Source organism: Macaca mulatta, chromosome X, assembly GCF_049350105.2.
Source record: "Macaca mulatta isolate MMU2019108-1 chromosome X, T2T-MMU8v2.0, whole genome shotgun sequence".
Classification (NCBI taxonomy): Eukaryota; Metazoa; Chordata; class Mammalia; order Primates; family Cercopithecidae; genus Macaca; species Macaca mulatta.
Window position 1 is genome coordinate 54,269,027 of NC_133426.1, and position 23,808 is coordinate 54,292,834.

General features: G+C 47.2%; 2 protein-coding genes across 8 annotated transcripts in view; one reads left to right on the forward strand and one right to left on the reverse strand.

Moving 5' to 3' along the window:
* Positions 1 to 5,439: 5,439 nt before the first annotated feature.
* Positions 5,440 to 10,351, forward strand: TSR2 (TSR2 ribosome maturation factor). 5 transcript variants are annotated; one of them, XM_077987651.1, is made up of 5 exons: positions 5,440 to 5,540; positions 5,745 to 5,943; positions 8,448 to 8,539; positions 9,060 to 9,236; positions 9,467 to 10,351. In XM_077987651.1, exons 4-5 carry the CDS (start codon positions 9,081 to 9,083, stop codon positions 9,599 to 9,601), a joined length of 291 nt encoding a protein of 96 aa, XP_077843777.1. In that variant the 5' UTR covers positions 5,440 to 5,540; positions 5,745 to 5,943; positions 8,448 to 8,539; positions 9,060 to 9,080; the 3' UTR covers positions 9,602 to 10,351.
* Positions 10,352 to 10,508: 157 nt separating this feature from the next.
* The window catches only part of FGD1 (FYVE, RhoGEF and PH domain containing 1), a 52,165-nt gene continuing 38,865 nt past the window's right edge, over positions 10,509 to 23,808 (reverse strand). For all 3 annotated transcript variants that reach the window (XM_002806251.4, XM_028841995.2, XM_028841996.2), the window contains exons 9-18: positions 21,556 to 21,614; positions 21,267 to 21,413; positions 20,712 to 20,804; positions 20,468 to 20,547; positions 15,280 to 15,310; positions 14,675 to 14,776; positions 14,156 to 14,281; positions 13,819 to 13,980; positions 12,329 to 12,472; positions 10,509 to 11,458 (exon numbers count right to left, since the gene is read on the reverse strand). In XM_002806251.4, coding sequence (XP_002806297.2) covers positions 11,153 to 11,458; positions 12,329 to 12,472; positions 13,819 to 13,980; positions 14,156 to 14,281; positions 14,675 to 14,776; positions 15,280 to 15,310; positions 20,468 to 20,547; positions 20,712 to 20,804; positions 21,267 to 21,413; positions 21,556 to 21,614 — 1,250 coding nt within the window. In that variant the 3' untranslated portion in view covers positions 10,509 to 11,152. The remainder of the gene's footprint in view (positions 11,459 to 12,328; positions 12,473 to 13,818; positions 13,981 to 14,155; positions 14,282 to 14,674; positions 14,777 to 15,279; positions 15,311 to 20,467; positions 20,548 to 20,711; positions 20,805 to 21,266; positions 21,414 to 21,555; positions 21,615 to 23,808) is intronic.

The window sequence follows — 23,808 nt, forward strand, 5'->3', positions numbered from 1 at the left end:
TGTATGTTTGAGGCCTCAGACTGTGGGAACTTGAACTGAGGTTTTCAATATCTTCATTTGGGCCTCTCTGAACTCAATCTATGTTGCTGACTCTACAAAAATTGAGTCTCTGGAGCTACTGAGGAGGCTATGCCCCTGAGGTTCTCAGTCTGGAACTACTCTAATTATCATCACATACCATGTTGCTTCCTGCCTCTGTGTATTTGCACACATTTTTTCCCCTGCACAGAAGGCTCTTTCCTCCTTTCAGTAACACCTTCCACCCCCATACACACACACTCCCCATCACCCAGCAAAATTCTACTCAAACTTTAAAAATCAGCACATGTGTCATCTCCTCCGAGAGGCCTGCCACAACCCCCAAGGCTGGGTCAGGGACCCTCTGCTGAACTCCCATGAGTCCCTGTGCTCCTTTCTCCCTGGGCATTGCACAGAGATAGATTTATTGTAGAACTAATCAGTCTTAAGCCTCAGGGCCCCACACTTGCACAGGCCACTTCCAGGTCTTTCGTTATTGAGCCTGGTCTATTTAAAGAGCGTTTAAGAGTTGTCACTGCGCAAGAGAAGTTAAAATAACCTGAAATCTTACAGCTCACATGTAAAAGAAACTAGAAATTTTCCCAAGTTTGACAAAAAGCTTAAAATGTACATTACTAATAATGAGTTGTGAAATTGAAACTTTTCTAAAATACCAATAATAAAAAATTTTACCCAACTGAATTGAAATCAATTGAATTCTTTGTGTTCTCTCTAGAAAATATAAAATACTTGTCATATGAAGAGTTCTATAAACTCTTTGATATCAAAAAATGTAGAAAAATTAGTAGAGAGGTGAATCAGGTAATTAATAAGAGTATTTTATTTTGGCCGGGCATGGTGGCTCACGCCTGTAATCCCAGCACTTTGGGATGCTGAGGCAGGCGGCTCACCTGAGGTCAGGAGTTTGAGAACAACCTAGCCAACATGGTGAAACCTTGCCTCTACAAAACAAAAACAAAATAACATTTTATTTTTCTGGGTTAGAAGATGTTTGTGACATTTGTCAGTTTTTAAAAATTTGTAATTTGTAAATTAGATTTCTAATTTTAAGGAAATACTTTCATCAATAAATCAACAAATAAGTAAAGTGTGCAATTCAATGGCTTTTAGTATAGTTTCTTCTGATTTGCTCCTTGGCTTTCTCCTTAGCTTTCTCACTGTGTGTTCACATAGTTGTCCCAGTGTATACACCTCTCTGGTGTCCCTCTTTGCCTGTGTCCTCATCTCCTCTTATTATTATATTTTGTTGTTTTTTTGTTTTTGAGACGGGGCTTGTTCTGTCGTTCATGCTGGAGTGCAGTGGTACAATCATGGCTCACGGCAGCCTCAATCTCCTGGACTCAAGTGATCCTCCCTCCTCAGCCTCCTGAGAAACTGGGACTATAGCCATCATACCCAGCTAATTAAAATTTTTTTTTTTTGTAGAGATGGGGGTCTTGCTTCGTTGCACAGGATGGTCTTGAACTCCTGGCCTCAAGCAATCTGAGCCATTGCACCGAGTTCTAATCTCCCTTTCTTTATAAGGACATCAGTCATAATGGATTAGGGTCCACCCATACAACCTCATTTTACCTTAATTACCTTTTTAAAGGCTCTATCTCCCAATACGGTCACATTCTGAGGTACTGGGGATTAGGGTTTCTACATATGAATTTGGGGGGTGGTGGACACAATTTAGCTCATAACAGCAACCATTACCTCATCTAATTTTTAGAACACTTTCTTTTTTTTTTTTTTTTTTTTTTGAGACGGAGTCTCGCTCTGTCGCCCAGGCTGGAGTGCAGTGGCGCGATCTCGGCTCACTGCAAGCTCCGCCTCCCGGGTTCACGCCATTCTCCTGCCTCAGCCTCCCGAGTAGCTGGGACTACAGGCGCCCACAACCGCGCCTGGCTAATTTTTTGTATTTTCAGTAGAGACGGGGTTTCACCGTGGTCTCGATCTCCTGACCTTGTGATCCGCCCGCCTCGGCCTCCCAAAGTGCTGGGATTACAGGCGTGAGCCACCACGCCCGGCCTAGAACACTTTCAACACCCCCAAAAGTAGCCCTGAAGCCATTCAGAAGTCACACTCTATTCTTTCCCCATCCAAGCCCTGGGCAACCATTCATCTGTTTTCTGTCTCTATAGATTTACCTATTCTGTATATTTCATATAAATGGTATCATACAATATGTGGTCTTTTTTGACTGGTCGGTAATTATACGTCCTCTTTCATTCCTGATTTCAGTAATTTGAGTCTTCTTTCTTTTATTTCTTCCTCAGTCTAGCTAAAGGTTTGTAAATTTTGTTGATCTTTTCAAATAACTGACTTGGCCAGGTGCAGTTGCTCACGCCTGTAATCCCAGGATTTTGAGAGGCGAGGCAGGTGGATCGCTTGAAACCAGGAGTTCAAGACCAGCCTGGGCAACAAAGTGAGACACCTCCTCCCAACACACACACACACACACACACACACACACACACACACACACACTACCCAGGCAGGGTGGCCTATTCCTGTAGTCCCAGCTAATCAGGAGGCGGAGGCAGGAGGGTCCTTTGAGCCCAGGAGTTTGAGGCTGCAGTGAGCAATGTTTGTGCCATTGCATTCCAGCCTGGGCAACAAAAAAAGACTTCATCTCTAAAAAACAATAACCACCCAGGTCCGGTGACTCACGCCTCTAATCCAAACACTTGGGAAGGCTGAGGTGGGCAGATCACTTGAGGTCAGGAGTTCGAGACCAGCCTGGTCAACATGGTGTAACCCTGTCTCTACTAAAAATACAAAAATTTTTAGTAGAGGGGCATGGTGGCATGTGCCTGTAATCCCAGCGACTCTGGAGGTTGAGGCAGGAGACTCTTTTGAACGTGGGGGAGGTTGTAGTGAGCTGAGATTGCACCACTGCACTTCAGCCTGGGTGACAGTGCCAGACTCCATCTAAAAACAAACAAACAAACAAACAAAAACAACAACTGACTTTTGCTTTCACTGTTTTTTCTTTTCTCTATTGTTTTTCAATTCTCTATTTCATTTATTTCTGTTCTAATATTTATTATCTCCTTTCTTATGCTTGCCTTGGGATTACTTTGCTCTTCTTTTTCTGGTTTCGTGAAGTGGGAGCATAGGTTATTAATTTGATATCATTCTTTCATTTTTATTTTTTTGAGGCAGGGTCTTGCTCTGTCCCCCATGCTGGAGTGCAGTGGCACAATCACGGCTCACTGCAGGCTTGAACTCCCAGGCTCACCATCCTCTCACCTCAGTCTCCTGAGTGGCTGGTACTACACGCATATGCCACAATGCTCATCTAATTTTGTTTGTTTGTTTGAGACAGAGTCTCACTGTGTCACCCAGGCTGGAGTGCAGTGGAGTGATCTCAGCTCACTACAACCTCTGCCTCCCGGGTTCAAGCGATTCTCGTGCTTCAGCCTCCCAAGTAGCTGGGATTGCAGGTGTGTGTCACCATGCCCGGCTAACTTTTGCATTTTTAGTAGAGACAGGGTTTGTCCATATTGGCCATGCTGGTCTCAAACTCCTGACCTCAGGTGATCTGCCCGCGCAAAGTACGGGAATTATAGGTGTGAGCCACCATGCCTGGCCTAGTTTTCAAATTTATTTATTTATTTATTTATTTATTTAGAGACAGAGCCTCACTCTGTCTCCCAGGCTGCAGTGCAACAGCACCATCTCAGCTCACTGCAACCTCCACCTCCCAGGTTCAAGCCATTCTCCTGCCTCAGCCTCCCAAGTAGCTGGGATTACAGGTGCTTGCCACCACGCCCGGCTAATTGTTGTATTTTTAGTAGAGATGGGGTTTCACCATGTTGGCCAGGCTAGTCTCAAACTCCTGACCTCAAGTGATCTGCCCGCCTCGGCCTCCCAAAGTGCTGTGATTACAAGCGTGAGCCACCACACTTGGCCTAATTTTTAAAATTGTTTTTAGAGATGGGGGTCTCACTATGTTGCCCATGCTGGTCTCGAACTCCTGAGCTCAAGTCATCCTCCCACATTAACCTCCCAAAGTGCTGGGATTACAGGCATGAGCCACCATGTCCGGCTCTTCTTTTTAAATATGCATGTTTACAACTAAAGATTTCCCTCTAAGTGTTGCTTTAGCTGCATCTCATGCATTTTGTTTTCATTCATTTAAAAGTGTTTTCTAATTTTCTTTGTGATTTTTTTTCTTTGACCCATTTGTTGCTTAGCAGTGTGTTAATTTCCACATGTTTGTGAATTTTGTAAGTTTATTTTTACTGATTTTTAACTTCTTTCCATTGTGGTCAGACAACATACTTTGTATGTTCAATCCTGTTAAATCTATTGAGGCCTACTGTATGGCCTAGTGTATGATCTGTTCTGGAGAATGTTCTTGTGCACTTCAGAAAAACGTACAGTTATCCCTGGGTATCTGTGGGAGACTGGTTCCACGACCTCCGGAGAACACCAAAATTCATGGATGCTCAAGTCTCTGATATAAAATGACATAGTATTTGCGTATAACCTATGAATATCCTACTGTGTGCTTTAAATTATTTCCAGGTGTGACTCACGTCTATAAATAATCCCAGCAATTTGGGAGGCCTAGGCAAGTGGATTAAGCCCAGGAGTTCGAGACCAGCCTGGGCAACATGGCGAAACCTGTCTCTACTAAAAACACAAAAATTAGCCGGGAGTGGTGGTGGGCACCTGTAATCTCAGATACTCCGGAGGCTGAGGCACGAGAATTGCTTGAAACCGGGAGGTGGAGGTTGCAGTCAGCCGAGATGGCGCCACTGCACTCCAGCCTGGGCCACGGAGTGACACTCAGTCTCAAAAATAAATAAATAAATAAAAATAAATAAATAAATAAATAATTTCCAGGTTACTTATAATGCCTAATAAAGTGTAAATGCTATGTATATAGTTGTTATACTGTATTGTTTAGGGGAATAATATCAAGAAAAAAGTATGTACATGTTCAGTGCAGATGCATTTTTTTTCCTGAATATTTTCCATCTGAGGTTGGTTGAATTCACGGATGTGGACCGCCCCCCATAGGGAGAGCTCATTGTATTTTACTGTTGTTTGTCGCAGTATTCTATGCAGATGTTAAGATGCTTTTTTTAAATGCAGAGTTTTAAGGCTATACTCACTGAGTCCTCTGCCCCAGGGCCTAGAATCTGTATCTGTAATAAGTTCCCCACATATTTCCTCCGCAGTACCCACGGATCCGGAAACCATGGCCCCACACGTCCTTCAGGTCTGGTGTCCTTTGATTGAAGTGAGTGACTCTGGTGGTGTCATTGATCGCTCTGACAGATTTTTCTTTTGCTCTAGTCTTGCTGCCAGGTCTGCGGAAAAGAGAATCCTGTGTTCTCAGGCTCGGCTTGCGTCTCATTCTGCCTGGGCCGAGCTACGGAGGGATTGGGCCGCCGGGACGTCACGTGGACCGGGGCCGGATAATGGCGGGCGCTGCAGAAGATGCGCGAGCTCTTTTCCGGGCTGGGGTCTGCGCGGCCCTGGAGGCCTGGCCGGCCTTGCAGGTCAGTGGGACCAGGGCAAGGTCAAGGTTGGGGCCAGGGCAAGGTCAAGGTTAGGGCCAGGGGCAGAACAGGAGTTGGTTGGGCTAGGTGCCTGAGGCTTGGCTAGGCGGCGTAAGAGGAGTTGGCTGGGCGGCGTAAGCGGCCTCCAGGCAACTCCAAGTCTGCTCCCAAGTTGACGTGATGGGCTTGGACCTGTGTTTACAGATCGCTGTGGAGAATGGCTTCGGGGGTGTGCACAGCCAGGAGAAGGCCAAGTGGCTGGGGGGTGCAGTGGAGGATTACTTCATGCGCAATGGTGAGTGAATGTGAGGCGCTGCGACCCGCCTGTGTGGGGGTGTGGAGAGGAGCCCCATCCCGCAGAGCCTGCATTTCCTCTCGAGCAGTTGTGGATTGGTACCTAAAGGCGAGGTGGAATGAATTCAGTTTTTGGAGTCAGAATCCTGGATTCCAGTGCTTTACGGGCTGTGCCACTGACTCGTGGGATTACTCTGGACAAGGCAATTTACCTCCCTGAGACTCCGTTTCCTTGTTCCTAAAATGCGTATAAAAGTATCCACCACAGCGCTGTACAGTAGAAATATTATGCTAGTCACATGTAATTTAAATTTTTTAGTAGCCACTTTAATAAAGCAAAAAGCAGATGAAACCAATATTGTATACGAAATATTTCAACATGTAATCGGTATAAAACATTGAGATATTTTACATTTTTTAGTATTGTTTTCAAAATCTGGTATTTTACAGTTTTAGCACATTTCGATTTGGCCTAGCCATATTTCAAGCCCTCAGTAACCACCTGTGGCTGTTTGGACAGCAAAGATCTTCACTGTAGGCTTGTCTTGAGGGATATACAAGAACAAGAGGCCCAGTAGAGGGCCTGTTGCATAGTATGGTTTTAAAAAAAGCCTTCATTCAATTTCTAGCTTTGGAGATGACATTAGGCACAGTCATCTCTCTCAAGAAAGTATACTATCCAGTGAGGATCCACACACGTAAATAGTTACAACATTGATAGATTTTCTGATAAAGAGGAGCTCAGTGTGCATGGGGTAACAGGCTGGGGAGACAGGTTCTCAGTGGAGGTGGTGAATTGGGCTGGATCTTAATGAGAAGGAGTTAACTAGGTGGGGGAAGCAGAGAGACAGCAATACTCAAGTTCTGTGGCATGAGGGTATAATGTGTTATATTTGGAAAGTAGCAGGGAGCTCAGTATTGGAGTATGGGTGTGTGTGCATGGGGGTGGGTGGAGGAGTGGTAGAGAATGAAGCTGGGGTATGGGAAGCCCCCCTGAAAAGCATAAGACATGGAAGCCCTTATGTGCCTTTGATTTTATCATTTAGGCCAGTGTTTGCCAAAATTCATGCTAACTAGTCCTGTTAGATGTTCAGTGAAGAAGCTTCTCCAGTCACGTTATGTAAGAAAAACTCTTTTCTTCTGCTCCCACTGAAAAGTCTCAACACTCATGAACATATTAAAGGCTTGGGTAAGAATAAGAACCACTAAAAAACCTGTTTGCTTTTGTTTCTCATTAGCTTTCTATGGATAGTGTCCCTTAAGACCCAGCAGAACAGATATTTCTCAAAGGCAAACTATGAAACACGGCAGTAGGTGGTAAAAATTCGTGGGCAGGTTCTAAGGTGAGAAATAGGGTGGGATTTGCTGGCTAGAAAGTTCCGGAAGTAATCAGTATGAAGCATAGCCTGGAGAGGGAAAGACTAATGAGAATGCTGTTTTTGTCTGGACACTGATGAGGCCTGAAGTAGGACAGTGGCAACAGGCATGGAAAAGAAGGGGTGGAATAGGGCCTTGGAGATTGGTTGGCTGTAGACAGGGAGGGAAAAAGAGGCAAGTTCCTGGTTTGAGTTGATGGGTGGATTAGGTGTCTTTTCACGGAGTAGAGGAACCCTGGAGGATGCGAAGCAGGTTCAAAGAGTAAGGTGATGAGTCTGGCTTTGGATATGGAGGATTTGCGGCATCTGTGAAATGTTCAGTCACAGAGTAGTCTCAGTTGGAGATAAATTTGGGGGATATTAAGTTTGAGTGGTAGGCAAAACCAAGAGTGTGGATGAGCTCTCCCAGGGAAAGCACATAGAGGGGAGAGGGCTAGGAGCTTTGTGGAAGACTTTCTTGAGATACTCTCTAATTCAGAAAAAGTAGAGCGTAGGCCCATAGGTAACTGAAGCCCAGAGAGGAAGGTGGCTCGGTCAGAGTCACACAGTAGGATGTCAGTGTCAAGGCTATGGTGATTTCATCATTGGAATTACTATGTCCATTTCTTCTTAACTATCCCATTGGTCTGTGGCTTCTTTTTATCAGTGGAACCACAGTTGTGAAGGTTCTCTACACTTCAAAAACTTCAGCTTTTACATGACACAAATTAACATGGATTATGGATCTTCACTGTGCTAGGCATTGTGTTGGATGGTTCCTCCTAACAGGCCTTTGAGGAGGCCACCATTAGCCCCACTTTACAGATGAGAAAACTGAGGCTCAGAAAGAAGTAGCTTGCTCAAGGTCTCATAGAGGGAAGGCTAGTTAGAATAGGCCAGATGAAAGAGGGTGAGTGTAGGGCTAGGAGTTGTGGAAAGAGGCCTTGGTAGGAAGAGATTGGAAATGAGGTATTAATATTTAGTGGTTCTTTAAAAACTTATGTTAAAACCCGGAATGCAGAACACTTTAGCAGATAAAAGGCAGGATGGAAGAGATTGGAAATGAGGTATTAATATTTAGTGGTTCTTAAAAAACTATGTTAAAACCTGGAATGCAGAACACTTTAGCAGATAAAAGGCTTACTGTGCCTTTACCCACCCAAGTTGCAGATCCACCAAGTAGATATTGAAGAGCAGTGGGCAGGGGTGATGAAGTTGGCTGGTCTTTGACTCAAGGGCCCTGTCCTTTTCTACTTAGCTGACTTGGAGCTAGATGAGGTGGAAGACTTCCTTGGAGAGCTGTTGACCAATGAGTTTGATACAGTCGTGGAAGATGGGAGTCTGCCCCAGGTGAGCTTACCATGGGCACAACTGCAGTCTCCCTACCTGCAGTCTTTCTTCTCCCCAACTGTCTGTTTTGGGCCAAAACTCTTGACTGTGACTCTCTGTTGCCTAGAGGAACAAGTGTGGCCTTTCCAAACCCTGCCTTCTTTTATTTCTTTCTATACATCATTCCCATCCAGGCCTGTTCCTCACCTCCATCCCAAGGGCAGGTCAGGCCAGTCCAGATCCATTTTGGCTCCCCAATAAGATTACCTTCCCTTTTACATCTTCTTTCTTTCAAAGCCCAGTTCTAGAGCCTTCCCTGCTAGTTAGGCCCTCTTTTGCTGCTTTAGGCCCTCATGTCATGCGTTAGGCCCTCATTTGAGCCCTTCATATGTGGTTGCTTCATTGGTTAATTCCTTGGGGAGGAAAGAGCCCTGTTCTCTTCTGGAAATATCCAACCTACTCCCGACTGTTGCTTCAAAATGGGCTGTTTGTATAGTAGATTCTCTGGAAAATCCAAACTGGTTGAATATTTTCTTGGTAGGTGAGCCAGCAACTGCAGACCATGTTCCACCACTTCCAGAGGGGTGACGGGGCTGCTCTGAGGGAGATGGCCTCTCGCATCACTCAAAGAAAATGCAAGGTCACAGCCACTGCACTTAAGACAGCTAAAGAGACTGATGAGGATGAAGATGATGTGGACAGTGTGGAAGAGATGGAGGTGAAGTGGGTGCCCTCTGGGTTGGGGATGCAGATGTTTTCAATTTTCTGGGAGAGCAGCTAGATTCACAGGGAAGTGATAAGGGGATGGTGGTGGTTGGTGATAGTAGTGGTATCCAAAGAGGGCAGGGAAGTTTCCTAAAGTTACACAGCCAATCCTGGAAAAACTGGAGCAGAGCCTGGGTTTCCAGTGGCCAGTGTATTCAGCTCTCTTTTAAATCTCCCCTCCAGGTCACAGCTACGAATGATGGGGCTGCTACAGATGGGGTCTGCTCCCAGCCTGAACCCTCTGATCCAGACGCTCAGACTATTAAGGAAGAGGATATAGTGGAAGATGGCTGGACCATTGTCCGGAGAAAAAAATGAGTGGGCATGGTTGGAAATGGCTTTGGGCCCTTATTTGCTAGTTCTGAGAGTTGTCTGTAGGGTTTTTTTTTTTTTTGAGGATTGTAGACCTGTGGACTGGTTACCCCATCTCTACCCTCTCCCCTGTTCCCCTGTCTAGCTCCCTCCAGGGCAAGGAAACCCTAGGGTCCTTGGTCTTGGGGGTGGGGGGACCTTGTCCAGCACATTCCCTTGGGCCTTTAGTTAACATCTGAGTGACGAAGCCGGGTTCCCCAGTACAGTGTCTTTTGGGTGCAGTCATTGTGAGGAAGGGGACGAGTGAGTGTGGGTGTGGCTGGAGGAGGATCTAGATGCCAGTGGACGGTGGGCAGGTGGATTTGGGGAGGACAGGACCAGCAGCAGCAGCAGTACTCAGTGATAGGGGGCTGGCTGGGTCAGGAATGTGAGATGAACATGCAAGTGGAAGGGAGAATAGGTGAAGATGTGAACGAAAGTAGCTCTGGAGCCTTTCCCTTACCCCACCCCCCACACACGCAACAACTCTGTACCCCTGCCCAGAACTTGGAACCTCCCAGGAATGCTGCCTTCCTGCAGCCCAGCCTCCAGCCCTGGGTTCCCTCAGGAATTCGAAGACCTTGGCTAGGTGGTGAGCTTGGAAGGGCTGGGCTTTGCTTTCTGTCTCCTGTAACCTCTTTCCTTACTCCTTATCCCATCCCATTTGAGTTCAGGAGTGAGGCTTAAGATCTTAATAAATAATACCTTACTGCTTAACCTGTGGCTTGACCTGTGAGGAGTAGCCTTCAAATCCACCTTCTGGGAGCTGAGCTTCAGAGTTTACAAGGGAGCGGTTTTCTGAGCCCACCCTAGCAGCCTGGTACTTCGGACAACCAAACAGATGGACGAACGGAGCACAGCAGTGCTATGAAAGTTACTGTAAGCCTGAAATAAACTGTATTTTTCTTTAAAAAAAAAAAAAAACAAAAAAAACGAGTATCCATTGTCTTCCCCCCGTTCCCCTGTCCTGCCCGGTGGCCCTGCCATGGGTCTGGACGATAAAATACTGGGTAGCCTTGGGGCCGGGTCGAAGCTGTAAGCCATGGGAGAGGCAGGAGAGGTCTAGTTGCCACCCCACGTGGAGTTGTACGTGTGAAGACACTGGCTGAGGAGGCAGGGGTGGGTCGGGGCCCCAGGGTCAGTGGCAGAGCTGGCAGTTGAATCCAGGTCTCCTACCTCTGGTGCTTTGTGGGGAATTGGGTGGAGGCAGGATCTGTGCTAGGGTATTGAGGGATGAGGGAGAAAAACGACCTAATTCAGGTGGGTCTAGCAGTGGCTCCCACCCTCTCTGGGGACAGGGATTAATAAAAATTAACATCACTGTAGGAATATATTTTTTAAAAGCCCACGTTTTGTGAAAAGATGAATTAAAAAACCCAAGACCCAGCATTCGGGATTGAAAGTGCCCGTGATGGGAGTTCAAGTATTGACTGAGCTGGGAGGGAAGGGGCTAGAGCCCCCGATCAGACATGGGCAGCTAGAGTGTGGGGTGGGGGCTCCCAGTTTGCCCCAAACCCTCTAGGTCTTGTCTCGGGTCTGGGGGGATTCGGGGGGTTCAGCAGTGGCTCCTAAAGCAGCCACCGGTGCCTCCTCCATCTCCCTGTCCTCAGACAGTGTGGGCCCCGGGCAGAACGTGTCCCCTCGGCCCGCCCGGCCAAGCACAGCCATCCAGCGTCGCTGTAGTTCCTCTGTCTCAGGGCTGAAGTACCAGCTGAGGTGGCTCTGGGTAATCTTGAAGACATGCCTTCTGTCAGGCCGCTCCCCTGCCTCGGGTGGTCCCACCTCGAAGCCAATGAGGGGCAGGCTGCGCTGGGCTTTCACATCCTGCGGGGAGGAGGGACAGAGCTGGGGCCACCTTGGGGCTAGACCTTTCCCCCTGCCCCAGCTTCTAACTGGTTTTGCATATGCTCTTGTCTTCTTCCCCTACTCAGGAACCTTCCGTGGCTCCAGTGTTATCAACAGGAACATGTCAGAACTGGGGCTAAAATGCAGGCTGGTTTAAATACCTGTCTCCCCCCCGCCCCTGCCTCTTCCCACAAAACTGCTGGGCTAATCTCTTTAGCATACCAAATAATGTTTTCAGGCCTTTGTCTATGCTATTGCCTCTATCTGCATACTTTTTATTTTATTTTTTTGAGACTCTTGCCCTGTTGCCCAGGCTGGAGTGCAGTGGCATGAACTTGGCTTACTGCAACCTCCACCTCCCGGGTTCAAGCAATTCTCCTGCCTCAGTTTCCTGAGTAGCTGGGACTACAGGTACACGTCACCATGCCAGGCTAATTTTTGTATTTTTAGTACAGAAGGGATTTCACCATGTTGGCCAGGCTGTTCTTGAACTCCTGATCTCAGGTGATCCACCTGCCTCGGCCTCTCACAGTGCTGGGATTATAGGCGTGAGCCACCGTGCTTGGCCCCATCTGCATACTCTTACCCACTCCAAATTGGACCTAGCAGTTCCCCATCTCTACTCCTTCCAGGAAGCCAGGCCCACAACTCAACCTGGTTTTCCCTACATACCACAACCACTCTTTGTCTCTAGCCAGTCATTGTCTCTCAAGGGTTGGGGTTCTGATTTCCTCTTAGAGATAGTCTCACCTTATCTTCCAAAGCCAAGGAGAGGTCAATGACTGGAGGTAAGGGGGTACCCTGGCTTTGCCAGGTGGCTGAAAGGACCCAAAGGAGTAGGATGCATACCTGAGGGGCTCCGTAGATATACAGCACCAAAGGTTCATTTTCAGGGACCACGAACCATGCCTTGTGCCATCCTTTGCCACCCTTCTCCATGTAGTGCAGGAAGCTGCAGATGACACTGTTCTCCGCAGCCACCGAGGCCTGTTTCTGTGGCCAGAGACACAGGACATCGATGTTGACAGAAGGCCTAGCCTGGCTCCTCCTGGCTTTAATGCCTCCTCAGTGTAGGGACTGCTATTCCCATCTCAGATGAAGACGCTCAAGCTCAGGCGGCAGGAGTGATTTGTCCAGTGCCACCCAGTGAATCAGCTAGAGCTAAGATTCAAAGCTAGGTTTGTCTGCCTCATTTGGGCAACGGCTGCTGCCTCTACTGGCCAGTGGAAGGAGTGTGTAGATCTCAGTCAGACATTCATTCCTCAAGCCATTCACACATTTAGGCCTCATGTTTTCTTCTGTCTTTCATCACTCATCCATTTTCTACACTCAGTGAGAGGTAATCTAGCATTGTGGTTTTAAGGGGGTATGTGGGTGGTTAATGAAGTCTGGCTTAGAATCCCAGCTCTAGATGAAAATGTATTGACTTGGAAGGAGAGCAAAGAGGGCTGATGTGAGAATTAAATGAATTAATATATGCAAAGTGCTTAGAATAGTTGCTGGCACAGGGTAAGTACTCTTTTAAGTGTTAAATAAATACCTAGATTTATTTTTTAAAAACCTCCAAAATGTGTGTTTGTGCATATATGCCTAGAAAGATAGGATAAGCCCTAACAGTGGTTAACTTTTGGGTAGAAGGGATATGGTATTTTATTATTTTTTGTTTATATTGTTTTACTTACCCTACACTTTGTAGTAACAGAAGACAATTTTTAATTTTTTTTTTTTTTTTTTTGAGACGGAGTTTCGCTCTTGTTGCCCAGGCTGGAGTACAATGGCGCGATCTTGGCTCACTGCAACCTCCGCTTCCCAGGTTCAAGCAATTCGCCTGCCTCAGCCTTCCCGAGTAGCTGGGATTACAGGCATGTGCCACCTTGCCTGGCTAGTTTTGTGTTTTTAGTAGAGACGGGGTTTCTCCATGTTGGTCAGGCTGGTCCTGAACTCCCAACCTCAGATGATCCGCCTGCCTCAGCCTCCCAAAGTTCTGGGATTACAGGCATGAGCCACCACGCCCGGCCAATTTTTTAATTAAAAAAAAAAAAATCCAGTGCTGCCACTTATTTGCTGTGTAATTTGGGCAAATGACCCCTCTGGGCCTCAGTTTCCTCGTTTGTAAAAGAGAACAATAGCATGAGCAGATTAGTTACTGTGGGGATTAAATGTCTAAGTACTTAAAGATGACTGTCTTTCATTCGCTCTTGTCCTCATTTTACTCACTCCAAGCCTGGGTCCCTTGATCACTACTGTTTCCCAGCTACTCGGACCTCCTCAGTCTCACTGGGTAGAGTTGGAGCCCATTTGCCCACTGTGGGAGACTTAGTCAGGGGCCTGGCTCTTACCTCCAGGATGGACCTCCGGCGCTGGGGTGTGTGCTGGCTGCAGGCTGGACTGCTCCCAGGCACCCCGTGCAAGGCCACATAGCAATCAGTGCACACACGGTTGGAGCGGTTGTTGTCATAGACGAGGCGGGCCCGGAACTCGGAGCACTTCCCACAAACCACCTGGGGTGGCAAGTGGGCAAGAGCAGCCTGATTCCAGCGGGTCTTCCCTTCAGCATACCAACTCCCACAGCAGACTTGCGGCCTCCCACCACTTGGAGGGTACCCACTCTGCAGTGGGCCTTTGGGCTGCCAGGCTGTCCCCTCCCTAGCTCTGCCCCTGCCTCCCAACACTCACATGCCCGCAGGCCTTGCAGTGGTGCCTGCGTTTGGTGATAGAATTGAAGGGCTCCTGGCAGCGCATGCACATGGTGACTTCCTTTTCCCGGATGGGTGTAGGTGCCCGCTTCCCAAGATCCACGTTCTGTGGGGAGGGCCAGGTCTCAGGTCAGAGACAGCTACTCCCCAACCCAGTCCAGCCAGCCCTTGTTCCTCCTCCAAGGCTTGGATTATCATGGGGTGGGGATGGGCTGGGGGTAGGGGGAGCAGCCACATTCAGAAGACCTGCCTTTAAGTCCTGGCTCTGCTCCTAGCTACTGTGCTACTGAAGACAAGTCATTTCTATTATACTTTCTGGGCCTCAGTTTCCCCAATGATTTCTCTGTGGCCCTACCAATGGAAGACTGCTTCTGAGGTCATGCATTGCCTCTCTGGTCATTACCCTCTGGGAAGGGGAGAGGATCATCTAAAGGTCAGGTGGGGATTTGAAAGTCTGGAAGGGGTCCCAGTACAGGGGAAAGAGGGCAGGGACTCTTACTGGAGAGTTGGGCGGGGTGTCTTCATCTTCCCTGTTTGTTGAGTTCAACAGTTTGAAGGTCTCCAGCGTCTGTTCATGCTTCAGGAGGGTGGAGTTGATGGCCTGGGGAGGAGGTTTAAGAAATGAGAAGTCAGATCACCCCACAAACCACCCATTTCTACCTTCACCTCACCTTCCTATACCCTAGCCTGAACTTAGAAAAGCTGGGTTTCAGACCCAGCTCTGTCGCTGGTAGGTGGATGACTGAACAAATCCCCTCCCAAATCCAGGTCTCAGTGTTACAAGTGTAAAATGGGGGAGGGGGAGTGGTGGCTGAAAAACCTCAGGTGGCTTTCTTGGCCACCTTCTGGGCTTAAGATTTTACAGAGCTTGACACCCTCACCTTACACACCCTCAGAGAAATCAGCTTCCTAAAAGAAGAGTTTGTGAGTTTCTGCTCAACCTCTGCACCTCAGTTTGCTTATCTGTAAAATGGGGATAGTAAAGTTTGTTGAAAGGTGTCTGGGACCATTCTGGTTAGATGTGAGTTTTGAGGGAGAATCCATCAACCCCTAGGAGATTGTTAATACTCTTCTAGCCCCCTACCACAGAACCTTGGATGTTACCTGGACCCAGTCTTTCTTCTCCTCCTCAGTCCTTGGGGTGGGGAATAAAAAAGAAAGATGTTTGGTTAGGCAGGCCCACAAAAAGCAATTGGAGTGGAAGAGCAGGTGTTTTGGAGTCACAAAGACCTGGGTTTGACCCTCCTCTTCTTCACCTATTATTTATATGACCTTGGGCAAGTCACATAATCTGCCTGGGTTTATTTATTCAACGATTATTAATACTTTCCAGACCCTGTGCTAAGAACTTGAGCTTCAGAGAGGACCCTGCCCTCAAGAAGCTCATGGTCCAGTAGAGGAAATAGACAGGGACAATACAGGGAGATGATGGTGAAAATAAGGCCAAGGAGCCCAGAGGAGGGGACATGCCCCAGTCTGAAGTTTGGGTGAGGACTTTTCAAGTAGGTGCTAGGCCTCAGGTAGAGGGGTAAGGGTGAAATGTATGGGAGAGAATATAGAACATAAAAGAAACCATGTCAATAATTATCAGTTGGCCAGGTGTGGGTGGCTCACGCCTGTAATCCCAGCACTTTGGGAGGTCAAGGCGGGTGGATCACTTGAGGTCAGGAGTTGGAGACCAGCCTGGCGAAATTCTGTCTCTACTAAAAATACAGAAATTAGCTGGGCGTGATGGCTCATGCCTGTAGTCCCAGCTACTCAGGGGGCTGAGGCATGAGAATCGCTTGAGCCCAGGAGGTGGAGGTTGCAGTGAGCGGAGATCGTCCCACTGCACTCCAGCCTGGGCGACAGAGTGAGACTCTGTCTCAAAAAAGAAAAAAATATTCTCTGTTGCTGGGATGTCAAGTTTGAGAAAAGAGGGTAGTTTTTTTTTTCATTTGTAAAATGGAGATAATGATTATCACTCTCTGGGTTCTGAGCAGTAACTGAGGTAACGTGTACAGTGCTCAGCACAATGTCTGGCACACTCGATGCTCAATCAGTGTGAGTTCTCCTTCCCTTTGTCTTCCTTCCCTGACTCTTCTATCTGCTCTGCACTGCACTGCAATCACCTTATTCTGATTGTATTCTTTTTTTTTTTTTTTTTGAGACGGAGTCTCGCTCTGTCACTCAGGCTGGAGTGCAGTGGCATGATCTCGGCTCACTGCAACCTCAGCCTTCCAGATTCAAGCCATTCTCCAGCCTCAGCCTCCCAAGTAGCTGGGATTACAGGTGTGTGCCACCACGCCTGGCTAATTTTTGTATTTTCAGTAGAGACGGGGTTTTGCCATGTTCACCAGGCTTGTCTTGAAACTCCTGACCTCAGGTGATCCTCTCTCCTCAGCCTCCCAAAGTGTAGGGATTACAGGCATGAGCTACCGCGCCTGCCCTATTCTGATCGTATTCTTTTAAAAAATTATTTTATTGGCCAGGTGCGGTGGCTTACGCCTGTAATCCCAGCACTTTGGGAGGCCGAGGCAGGTGGATCACCTGAGGTCAGCCTAGCCAACATGGCATGGCAAAACCCCGTCTCTACTGAAAATACAAAAATTGGCCGGGTGTGGTGGCGAGAGCCTATAATCCCAGCTACTTGGGAGGCTGAGGCAGGAGAATCACTTGAACCTGGGAGGCGGAGCTTGCAGTGAGCCAAGATGGCGCTACTGCTGCCACTCCAGCCTGGGCAACAAGAGAGAAACTGTGACTCAAATAAAAAATTATTTTATTTATCTATATTTTCTAATTTATAATTGCTTAGAAGTGAACAAGTGTTGCTTTTTATTTTTAAGAGCCACAATAGGCCGGGAGTGGTGGCTCATACCTGTTGTCTCAGCACTTTGGGAGGCTGAAGCGGGAGGATCGCTTGAGGCCAGGAGTTCAAGACCAGCCTGGGCAACATAGTGAGACCTCATCTCTACAAAAAATACAAAAATTAGCTGGGCATGGTGGCATATGCTTGTATTCCCAGCTACTTGGGAGGCTGAGGCAGGAGGATCACTTGAACCCAGGAGTCTCTTGAGGCTGCAGGGAGCCATGATCATGCTACTGCACTCTAGGCTGGATGACAGGGAGAGACCCTATCTCAAAAAAAAAAAAAAAAAAAAAAAAAAAAAAAAAAACTACAGTAGTGTTTTTTTTGGCTGTTCATGCTGAAGTGTATAGGGTCCTGATATTTGTAATTTACTTTAAAATGGTTCAGCAAAAGACATTTAATGTCAATAGTTGTTGACTCTTAAATAAGTGGTTGTACACCCTGATACACACATTAAAATCACCTGGGGACCAGGTGTGGCGGCTCATGCCTGTAATCCCAGCACTTTGGGAGGCCGAGCCGGGCAGATCACGAGGTCAGGAGTTCGAGACCAGCCTGGCCAACATGGCGAAACCCCGTCTCTACTGAAAATACAAAAAGTAGCCGGGTGCAGTGGCATGCACCTGTAGTCCCAGCTACTCAGGAGGCTAAGGCAGGAGAATTGCTTGAACCCAGGAGGCGGAGGTTGCAGTGAGCCGAGATCGCACCACTGCACTCTGGCCTGGGCGACAGAGCGAGACTCCGTCTCAAAAATAAATAAAAATTAAAAACTAAAATAAAATCAACTGGGGAGCTTTTAGAGCTCTCCATGTTCAGGCTATCCCCCAAGCCCATTAAATTAGAATCTCTGCAGATGGGTCCCAGGCATCCGTAATTTTTAAAAGCTCCCCAGCTGATTCCAATGGTTGCCAAAGTTGAGAAGCAGCTGTCTAAGTTGTGGGCATCTGGGTGCTTGTACTTATATTTTTCTGGATATTTGAAAATTTACATTAAATTTCTGTTTTCTTTTAAGGGCAGTAAAAGTGACTGCAAAGCAAAGCAAACCCTCCATGCCTTCCTGCGGCCACTAGGAGGAAATCCTACACTGCTTGGCTGCCCCTTCTGGACCCAGTGTCCCACTGCAGCCCCTTTCCTCTCTGAAGATGATGAGTCCCTGTCACGTGGCTTGTCACTCCCCTGGATGTGCAGGGCATGTGCTTTGCTCTCACTTTCCCTGCTGCAGGCCTCCTTGAGGCTCTCAATCTCCCCAAGCTTCAAGACTCACTTCATCCCCCAGGAGGACACCCTCTATCTCACATTCATCTCTCTCTCCCACCTCCTCACAGTCACAGCCAGTCATTTCTCACTTTCTCACAGCCTGTCAGAAGCAGGCCATCTACTGACATGAATCCATCCTCTGACCCTCACCATGACCCTGATACCCTTTCACCTGGGCCCTCAGAAGGCAGCATAGACATTGGTTAGGAACGTGGACTCCAGGGCTGGATGACCTGAGCTCCAGTCTCAGCTCTGCTCCTTTCTTGCTCTGGGATCTTGGGCAAGTACATAAATATTCTTTTTCTTTCTTTCTTCTTTCTTTCTTTTTTTTTTTTAAGAGGCGAGGTCTCGTTATGTTGCCCAGGCTGGTCTTGAACTCCTGGCCTCAAGTGATCCTCCTACCTGGGCCTCCCAAAGTGCTGGGATTACAGGTGTGAGCCAGTGTGCCCTGCATGCAGAACTGTCCTACACCTAAGTTTCCCCATTTGTAAAGTAGATTTATGGTAACAGTAGCTACTTCTAGGGCTCTTGTAAGCTTTTGACTAATCAACTTAGACTTAAAATTTTAAGTTAACATTCACTCAAAACAGTACCTGGCAAAAAGCTAAGTCTTCAGGAAATATGAGCTATGATTATAATCATCCAAGTAGAAAATGGATATGAAAGGCCCCTCTGTTAAATGGCTGGCCATTATCCCATGCTATTATTTTAAAATGTTTGTTATAAAAAACTTCAAGCATACAAAAAAGTAAACAGGATAGCACAAGTACAATACATACCTATATACCCACTATAGAGATGCAATTTTTTTTTATATTTTGCCATATTTACTTCATATATATGTACATACAGTCACACGTCACTTAACCACGGGGATGTGTTCTGAGAAAGGTGTCATTAGACCATTTCATTGTGCGAATATCAGAGAGTGTACTGACACTAGTACACTAGATGGTCTAGCCTATGACACACCTAGGCTATAAGGTACAGCCTATGGCTCTTAGGCTACAAACCTGTAAAGCATGTTACAGTTGTACTGAATATTGTAGCAATTTGTAGCACACTAATTATTTGGGTATGTAAACATATCTAAACCTAGAAAAGGTATAGTAAAGCCAGGCGCAGTGACTCATGCCTGTAATCTCAGCACTTTGAGAGGCCACGGCAGGCAGATCACTCGAGATCAGGAGTTTGAGACCAGCCTGGACGATATGGCAAAACCCTATCTCTACTAAAAATACAAAAATTACATGGGCGTGGTGGCGTGCACCTGTAATCCCACTTACTCAGGAGCCTGAGGCAGGAGAATTGCCTGAACCTGGGAGGCGGAGGTTGCAGTGAGCTGAGATCACGCCACCGCACTCCTGGGTGACAGAGTGAGACTCTGTCTCAAAAAAAGAAAAGAAAAGGTATAGTAAAATATGGTACTTTAATCTTATGGGGCCACTGTGTATATATGCTCTGTCATTGACCACAATGTTGTTATACAGTGCATGACTGTGTATGTGTATGTATGTATATGTGTGCAAATGTGTATGTATGGTTACATATGTATTTTTTGGGTGCTGAACCACTTTTAAGTAATTAACAGACATTGTGATACTAAGCCCTCAGCATGCACTGCTGCAAAACAAGGCCATTCTCCTGCATAACCACCATACCATTATCACACCTAAGACAGCAATAATTTCTCAATATCTAATGTTCGCTTTACATCCAAATTTTCTCTTATTGTCCCACAAATGTCCTTTAGGGCTCTTTATCCCAAACCAGTCTTCTGTCATGGACCAAGTACTGCATTTGATTGTTATGTCTCTTAGATCTCTGAATCTACAATAAACTGTTTGTGGTGGTATTATTCATGTTGGGTTTCGCATCCCATTCTTCTCTCTCCTCTAACAAAATCCACCAGAAGAAATTCTTGCTTTAATTAGGGAGAGCTTATTCATTTTCCAAACGGTTCCCCCGGCAGGAGTGCCACATTTCCCCACATCGTGAAGTACTCACCCTGAATCTAAATGGCGTCTAACCCTTAGGGATCACCCCCACCGCTGAAGAGCAAGGCTGCATCTTTGGGGAAAGGTGCCCATCCTGTCTCTGGAACAATCTCTGGGCCTGGAATGCCTCAGCATAGCTGAAGAAAAGGGAGGTAGGCACTGGAGGAAAGGCATAGGCAAGGACAAGTACCTGGCCTGGAGCTCCAGGGAGCGCTGCTTTCCTGACACCAGGAAGGTTCGAGGCAGATTGAGGTTGGAGCTCTCCTTTAGCTGAATGGAGGGAGAAAGGGGCGTGGTGAGGCCACTGAACTCCACAGGGCCCTAGCCCTCTGCACACATACACACACAGACTCGGGGTCAAAGCCAGTATCTTTGTTCCTCCCAACACCAATGCCCCACTCTAGGTTCCCATTTCCCACCTCCTGGATGCTCACCTCCATGCCATCTACATCAATGCGTGCCCGCACGCTAAACTTCTGGCCAAGGAGCCGCAGCCTGGGCACGCAGTAAAGGAGGCGGTCGTTGAACTAGGAAGGAAAAAGTTTGGGATGTATGTGCGGAGGGCCTAGTGGGGATGTGGCCCAGCTCCTTGCCCTGAAGCTTTACTGCTGAGGACTGTAGGCAATAGATGGAGAAAAGACAGCCCAAATTGGGCACAGGGGTCACAAGCAAAGAGCCTAGGCGTGGAAGACACTCCCTAGTGGGGAACCTTGGGCAAGTCACTTCTCTGCAAGGCTTAGTTACTTCATCTGTAAAATGGAGAAAAAAAATCCTAGCTAGGTAGTGAAAATACAGTTCATTACTAGAGGAGAGAATGGCTAGCAGGAGGTATAGTCTTTGTTTTTCTTTTTTTTCCTCTTTCAGGAATGAAAGGAGGTATAGTCTTGAGTGAGTACCAGGTCACTGTGTGTGTGTGTGTGTGTGTGTGTGTGTGTGTGTGTGTGTTGGGAGGGGCATGACCCACCCACAATTCCATGCCTGGCACTTACTAGTATGAGGTATCGGTCTTGAGTGGTCCCATTCTTTGCTGACAGCTTAAGGATGTGGCCTTCTTTTATGAGCTCTTTGGTGGGGCTGACAATGTCCTCCTCGCCCCCTAACAGCTCATATACTTTCAGCAGCTTATGCATTCGCTCCTGGCAGAAGACAGGGAACAAAAGGCACGGTTGGGGTGCCAGCCTCCTGTCAGATGCTCACAAGTCATGACACCCCCACCCCAGGATGGAGACACCACAGGTGGGTGGCCAAGGAAGGGCAGGGGCTAGAAGGGCCACTCACCATTTTGCGGATGGCAGCATTCGAGTGCTCTGCTGCTGTGGCTATCAGCTCCAGAGACTCTACAGGCATAGAGAGGTGAGGTCAGATGGGGGACTAGCAGAGAGGAGCCTTTCCGGGGCTCCTTTTTTTTTTTTTCTTTTGAGAGGGAGTCTCGCTCTGTTGCCCAGGCTGGATTGCAGCGGCATGATCTCGGCTCACCACAACCTCTGCCTCCCAGGTTCAAGCGATTCTCCTGCCTCAGCCTCCCAAGTAGCTGGGACTACAGGCGTGTGCCACCACGCCAGCTAATTTTTTATTTTTAGTAGAGATGGGGTTTCACTATGTTGGCCAGGCTGGTCTCAAACTCCTGACCTTGTGATCTACCCACCTCAGCCTCCCAAAGTGCTGGGATGACAGGCGTGAACCACCGCACCCGGCCTCGGGGTTTCTTTCCTCCCTGAACACCTCCTCCTGGCTTGATCACACCCTCCCATCTCAGAAAGCTTCACTCTCAAAGAGGTCCACAGCAACATCATTTAAAATCAGATGTCCAATGTCACAATGCCAGAATCACAATAGATGGAATAGTTGGCAGCCAATAAAAAAATGCAAGCTTGCCAAGATTATTATTACCATTAATAATAACAATAAGAGTTACATATGTAACCAGAAGGAAGCATACCCATGTTGTCTCTGGACGGTGGGACTATGGGTGGTTTTTATTATCTTCTTTAGTTTTTCTGTATTTTCCATATTTTTGACAAAGAACATGTATTACTTTTATAATCAGAAAAAGCCATATAAAGAAACAATGAGATGATCCTGTTCTTTGTCTCAATGATTCTGATTCTGGGTATCTGTGCTAGGAAAATACACATTCTATACACAAACACACTTTCATCATATTGGTATTTACAACAGTTCCAAGTGGGAAACAAAAATGTCTATCTGTAGGGGAGCACACCCACCTGTACCTCTTCCCTGCCAAAAAAAAAAAAAAGAAAGAAAGAAAGAAAAGAGGCCGTGCCTCTTCCCTGCCAAAACAAATGGCCACCTGTAGGGGTTCAGTTAAATACATTATGCTGTCTTCATATAATGGAATATTAAACAACCTTTACAAATGATCCTCATGTAGGGCTTTAAATAATCTGGGAAATGCTCAGGGTGTTTTAAGAAAAGGATACAGCCGGGCGCGGTGGCTCATGCCTGTAATCCCAGCACTTTGGGAGGCCGAGGCGGGCGGATCACAAGGTCAGGAGATCGAGACCACGGTGAAACCCCGTCTCTACTAAAAATACAAAAAATTAGCCGGGCGCGGTTGTGGGCGCCTGTAGTCCCAGCTACTCGGGAGGCTGAGGCAGGAGAATGGCGTGAACCCGGGAGGCGGAGCTTGCAGTGAGCCGAGATCGCGCCACTGCACTCCAGCCTGGGCTGGGCGACAGAGCAAGACTCCGTCTCAAAAAAAAAAAAAAAAAAAAAAAAAAAAAAAAAAAAAAAAAAGAAAAGGATACAAACATGTTTATATAGAATGATCTCACTTTTACAAGTATACATGTCTAAAAAACACCAGGAAGAATTTATGTCACAATGTTCATTGTGCTTATTCTCTGGGGGCTCAGATCACAGGTGATTTTTTCCCTACTTCATCTTTTTCTGTAATTTCCATATTTCCTATAGTGACCAGGTACTGTCAGAAAAAAAAAAAAAAAGCTGAAATAAGTCCCTGTACATCTCCACCCACTAATAAATCCCACCCATGCTTAAGGCCTGGCCACAGTCTCCGTGTACCCCGTTGGGATCTCCCCACTCAGATCAGCCTGTGCTGGAGGAGCAGAGGTGCTTCTGAAGAAGGTCCATATGGCTGGCCAACCAAGTCTTGTTTTCCTAAGAGGCTCTCTCTTCATGACCAAGTTTTGGTGCTCAAGGAGATCTATGGCCCCAGTCCCAGCTCAGGCGTCCACATGCCTTTCAGGGGCCGGGCTCTAATCTCCAACCCTTCTTCCGAAATCCTGGCTGCCAGAAGGAACTTTCTCACACCGTTTACTGCCACTCCTCTGCTCAAATCTGTCAGTGGCTCCCCTGTGCCTGCAGGGTAAAGACCTAGCCCTTTAGCCCAACACTCAAAGCCCTTGGTGAGGCCGGGCGCGGTGGCTTACGCCTGTAATCCCAATACTTTAGGAGGCCAAGGGGGACAGATCACCTGACTTCAAGACCAGCCTAGCCAACATGGCAAAACCCCGTCTCTACTAAAATTACAAAAATTCGCCAGGGATG

Coding starts and splice junctions, on each gene's coding strand:
- TSR2 (XM_077987650.1), top strand. CDS start 5,460: ATGGCGGGCGCTGCAGAAGATGCGCGAGCTCTTTTCCGGGCTGGGGTC. Junction 5,541..5,744: donor AGGCCTGGCCGGCCTTGCAG/GTCAGTGGGACC, acceptor CTGTGTTTACAG/ATCGCTGTGGAGAATGGCTT. Junction 8,540..9,068: donor AAGATGGGAGTCTGCCCCAG/GTGAGCTTACCA, acceptor TAGGTGAGCCAG/CAACTGCAGACCATGTTCCA.